Genomic DNA, 6000 nt, shown 5'->3' on the forward strand with positions numbered 1-6000 from the left:
TGCCATGAAACACAAAGGTCAGGTAGGGTGAGATGATTACTCTCATTATTAACATTACTTTGCATTTAGATAGCCCCTCTCCTTTACCAGACTTATTCTCATTCTAGCCCACTGCTCAGTAGCTGAGCTGCCTGTGAAGCTCCTGATGACATCAAGGGTGATCTTGATATGGAAAAGTGAGTCAAGAGGGGAGTAAGCAATTAACCTCTAGGCTTTATTAGCTCACTCTGATCTTTTGCAAATGATCTGCAAAAGTGGACTTACTTGAAAATAATCCTATATAATAAAAGCCTAATATGCAAATCGACCAAACTGCAGAACCAGTGGAATGACCGTTTGCTATGATGTGCACTGACCACCAGGGGGCAGACGCTCAACACAGGAGCTGCCCCTAGCCCACAGGACCCAGGACAGCCATGGGAGGTGACTGGAGGTGGTGGAGGGTGGGAGGCAGGGCCAGTGAGCGGGAGGTGCTAGGCCGGCCAAGGCAGATGCCAGTAGGGACCCCCTGATCACCCTGCAAGTCACCCCACAGATCAGTCCTGATCATTGGCCAGGCCTAGGGACCTTACCCATGCACAATTTTCATGCACTGGGCCTTTAAGTACCCACATAAACTTAAAGCCTCTGCTGGAATTCCTGATTTATCTGGATTTCAAATTCTTTTTCAATAGAAATTTTAAATTGCAACAGTGTGTGTGTGTGTGTGTGTGTGTGTGTGTGTGTTTAGAAAATTTGGATAGTTATTGTCTAAGCCAGACAATACTAAAAGTTCTAAGATTTATAAAGACAAACAGAAATTAAAAATAAGAGGCTTAATTTTCCTTGTTGAAAATAAAGGAAAGGACTTCTCCCTCTTTTAGATAATTTACATCAGAAAACATAATTGTAAGTACTTTCTCCTCTCTTTGAAATGTATATAAATCCTGTGGAAAATTAGACAGGTCTTTTGTCGGCTCTATAGCCTAGAAATGTCTTTTTCAAACTGGGAAGCATCTCTTGAAAATATAAATAGCAAAAAAATAAAAGCACCCTGTGGGAGAGTGGGAGCCTAACTTCAGTGAGATCCTTGCTTCAAGTTGGCAAAAGTACTTCCTTTCATAAAGACATGAGAATGTTATTTTTCCTCTGGATAAAGCCAATATGCTAACAGAATTATCAAGTAATTTTAGGATAAACTATACGTGAAAAATAGTGGTGTCAAGTCCTCCTACTTCAGGTCTTGTTATTGTTTATCTTGAAAACATATCCGTAATGGATTGCATCTGCTTGGCTAAATAAAAGAGAGAGATTTCTTTCTGTCTTTGCAACCTCTTAGTAGATTGCCTGTGATGAGCACCACATTCTAGCTTAATGTTTATTCAATGATAAAAGTGTTTTTATCTCCACTGTCTTTGTGGAGAGGATTTCTGGATTGAGAGATTTTGTTTTTAATTGTTTCCCCAACACATGACTGAGCTTTTAATTAGAATAATGGACTTGAGAGAATAATAGAATATACTCTGTCAGTTGTTCTTAACCATAAATGTGTACTTCACTCATCTGCAGGATTTAAAATACAGATTCCAAGCACCATACTCAGAGATTCTGCCACTACATATTTTGGGTGAAGTAGTAGAGTCCAGACTTTAACGGCTAGCCTAGGTGATTCTGGTGCAGGTGGTCAGTGGGCACCATTGTAAATAGATGTTTTAACCTAATTTTTAAAATTTACCATATGAAAAATTCTTCCTTTTACTGTGCTAATCACTCCATGGCTCATTTATACATTTTATTTACCTTTACAAATATATAACTACAACAACAGCTCGATCCTCTCTGTTAAGCAATCTTTTTTGCATTTGGGCTTTCTTTTTCATCCATAACAGAGTAAGAAAGCATTGACCATCCTCCTCAGGCCCTGGCCAACGCCCTGGCCCCTCACTCTCAAGAGAGCCTCTGCCTCCCACCTCACTGCAGAGGTAAAGACAATTAGCATCTCTCAACTCCTTTGCCTGTGTCTTATTTCTCCTTTGCTCCTACATCAAAGAATCAGCTACCACTTTTCAAGGTTAACTCCTCCACCTGTACCTTAAATCTCTTCCACATTTTATTTCCTTGTTATCTCAATTATTTCAAATCTCTGAGTACTTCCCATTACTCATGTATACTCAGTTGTCTCTAGTCCTCTAATCCTAAAATTCTTCTCATTTAAATAGCTGAGTTAAGTTACTTCTTCCTTTCCTTTACCACCAAAATTATCTATCTGTGGGTCGCGACCCCTTGGGTGGTCGAACAGCCCTTTCACAGGGGTCGCCTAAGACCATCCTGCATATCAGATATTTACATGATGATTCATAACAGTAGCAACATTACAGTTATGAAGTAGCAACGGAAATAATGTTATGGTTGGGTCACAACATGAGGAACTGTGTTTAAAGGGCCAGAAGGCTGAGAACCACTGATTTTAGCTAGTAGTCTATTTTCATGACTTTAGTTTCCCTGTTCTGTTCCCCCACTTCTTGCTCACTTGCTGCACAGGGATTCAGCTCTCACATAGCTGTTTCCAGTGTCAACCTCTCCCCTTAGGCCCAGGGCCATATTTTCCACTACTGAACAGAGGCTGCTACTCTAAGTTCTTAAAGCACCTCAAGTTCATTTTTTCCAAACCCAGAATTGCTTTCTAAAATATGCAAGTGCCCTATACTTTTGCTGTCAGGTAACAGTATCAACATAAAGTTATCCATGTTCAAAACATCCTCTAGTCTTCTCTCACCTCCCAAATGGAATCAGTCCTTAAGTGCTGGTGGGAGTCCACCACACCGTATCTACGCTCCCACGGTCACGGCCTCCATGCTATTTCTCTCTGCCGCTAGTCTCTCCGGACGTGTGTCTATGTCTATACTTTCCCAATGTCTGCTTTTACAACAAAATGTGACTTTTCAAACTTATCAGAAGGCATGTTTAAAAAGACCAAATGACTCTTCACTGCCTATAAAATAAAGACAAACACTTTTATTACACAAATAACACACCAAGTATTCTTGTCAAAAAAAAAAATGAGCCTGACTTTACTCAAATCTCTAATTAGTTTATAGGATATACAGGAAAGGAGGAGCGTATTAAATGACACATCGGAGTGGCAGTCAACGAGATCCAGTGTCAGAATCCTACAAATCCTACAAAACAAATGACCAAATTACTTAAAGAGATAGATAGAATTTTATAAAAGCAAAGGATAGAGAGGAATGGTTATAAATTAAATTAGACTTAAGACACATATTAATAAATGTGGATGTTTTAAAAACAAAATGCCCAAGTCTTAGATAATATTAAGGAATTATTAAGTTCATTAGATGTGCACATGAAGTATAATGATTTTTAAATTATTCTTTGTTATGAATTTATTTTAAAATATTCCAGAGATGGGATTGATAAGGAAGATAAAACAAAATTTATAAATTTTGATAACTGATAGAGCTGATAATCAATATAAGTGCTCTATTTATTAATTTCTACTTTTGTATACATTTGAAATTTTCCATAATAAAAAAAAGTAAAAACAAACCAACCAAAGCAAAACATCATTTCTGGTATTCAAAACCATTAACAAACCGGCCATTGCATGCTTACCTTTACACATTCTCTTTCCTGACCTCCATGTTTTACTTAACCTGCCAAACATCTGCATCCTAGGTCTGAGCTCATGAAGACATTCCCACACACTCTGGTCTTTTCTCTGGAGAAAGCCAGATTGCCTCTCTGCCCATAAACTAGAAATCTCACATCAACTATGTAACAACCTACTATTGCTCCGTTCGCGTGTATTGTTACCCCAGCCTGCTCTGGACACAGGAGTAATGACAGGAGTGGAAAAATGTAAAATGTGGTAGAAGATATTTTAATTTGGATGGGAGACTTGAAAAAGTAGTTTCAGATTGTCAAACCTTTAATTTGAAAATGATGAACTGTGGTTCTATAACTTTATCTCATATGAAATGACAAATACTTACATGAATTGTTGGGTTTACATCTCACTGAGTGCAGATTTGAGCAACCTGAGAGACATGTTTAACAATATGGTCAAAATCTCCTATCTGTCACCAAACTGACGGGTTGCTGTGAAATGCACTCTGAAACTGGCCTTGTATTTTAATGGTGACCAACATTTTATGGAAATAGTATTTTTTGAGTATTGCATAATATTTCACAATTATTTTCTTAAGTGTTACTTCTAATAAATCTATTAGCATATATGAGCAGTTTTGCGAGTCTGAATTAACTTATGAGGGGGAAAAAGGCATAAATTAGGCAAATTTGGAATAAAATTAGCCTTTCCCAATTTTATCACCCACTAGCCAATATTTTTCACATCTGTGTGAGCCGCTGTTATAATGGTATTAACTATGATGAACACTTTGTATGTTAATGTGGATGTAATTTACATTCCAGAAAAATGTCTTTTGTCATTTGCCATTTGTTAATATCCACTTAATATAGAGGGGTCCCCACACCATTTCTCATATGTATTTAAATGATTTACTTTCCAAACATAATCATTCTTTCCAGATATAATCAGAGAAAAGATTAGGCTCAGACTTACCAGGAAATCTACTGTGGAGGTTGGCATCACAGTTGTAGCCATTGAACTGAGCAGACCCTGGAAGTACTCTTATTGTTAGAAGCAACAGCAGCCATATCTGTTCCATTGCAAAACCTAGAAAAGAGTTACCTATTATGTTACCACCAGCCTTCACTCTTACTTGCTGGAAATACTGAGGCTGATCTAACTCACCGTTGGATCGGCAAGCAGTCTATATTCCTGCAAGCAAAGGTCATTAAAGGCCCAAAGATTATCAGAAATAATTATTAGCAACAAGGCAGAGATGTTGGTTACAATACGTCAAGATTAGTTTCATCCTTTGGCTTCAGTTTGCTCAGGGCGACAAAGCCAGGCTTTTGTCATAGAAGAGCTATAACGTTTGTAAAAGAAAAAAAAAATCTTCAATAGAAATAGGAAGAACTCAAATTTTAGTATTTGGCATATTAGAACAACATAGTTAGGCAAACTGACCAATTTGGAGAAAACTCTGCACTTGAAAATACCCATATACATAAAGGCAGAGAAATTTAACACTTAATACTCGATCCTCAGAGAATTCTAATACTCTCAATGACCAAATAATGTCAGGAAAAATTTCCCCTCAAGAAAGAAATTCCAGACTACTTCCCCAAACCATTGGTTTGTATGTCATTTTGTCAGGAAACACAGGCATAAAGCAAAAGGGAGATTAGAAAGGCACTATATGTGGAACAACACCGTGGTTCCTCCAATGGCTGCTCATTGGTGGGTAATAAGGATTGCTATAGACATACAAAACCTTGAACTCTTGCAAAAAAGTAATGGAAAGTGATATTTTTAAGTTTTCAATGTGGATTAAATAAACAAACATATATTGACTTTAATACTTAAGCACCAGTCAGGCTGGTATTTAATTATTGTTTTCCTCTCAATGTCTTTTTATTGGCCTGATAAAGTTAAAACATGTTCCAGGAGTGCCCAACTTATTCATAGAGTGTAGTCTGTTCACTAAAAAAAAAAAATAATAGTAATAATCTTTTAGGTTGGTGGTTTTGGTTTATGCATAAAAAGCAAAAATAAAATAAAATTGTAAATGGTTGGTTGAAATAATTGAGTGCACTTTAAAAGCTTGAGGTTTGGGGGAGAAAATGATGTTTTAGATGTCCTTAAAATCTGCCCTTGGATAATTACTCAAGTCTTTAGCAAAAGGAAGGAAACACATCTTGTTTTTGAATAATCATTTTCGTATAACACGTTCATGGTGAGCGACGTCACTTTGGCGAGGATGTGGGAAATGAAGGCATGAGTTTACGCTCAAAAATAGTCTGAACAAATATTAACTCAACAGGAGCTTCCTTTCTTCATCATTATAACATAACAGTCAGGCACAAACCTAATGACTTTTGGGAGAGTAGCCACATGTCTGATTAGTTCTGCTC

The 6000-nt window shown here is 37.2% G+C and overlaps 1 protein-coding gene across 1 annotated transcript in view; it reads right to left on the reverse strand.

The window, feature by feature from the left end:
- The window catches only part of ZPLD1 (zona pellucida like domain containing 1), a gene marked incomplete at its 3' end in the record, with an annotated part of 41927 nt that extends 37224 nt beyond the window's left edge, over positions 1 to 4703 (reverse strand). Inside the window, exon 1 of the mRNA XM_081088246.1 lies at positions 4583 to 4703. Coding sequence (XP_080944372.1) covers positions 4583 to 4688 — 106 coding nt within the window. The 5' untranslated portion in view covers positions 4689 to 4703. The remainder of the gene's footprint in view (positions 1 to 4582) is intronic.
- Positions 4704 to 6000: the final 1297 nt, after the last annotated feature.

Source organism: Myotis nattereri (assembly GCF_964212035.1).
Source record: "Myotis nattereri genome assembly, chromosome: 3".
NCBI classification, from domain to species: Eukaryota; Metazoa; Chordata; class Mammalia; order Chiroptera; family Vespertilionidae; genus Myotis; species Myotis nattereri.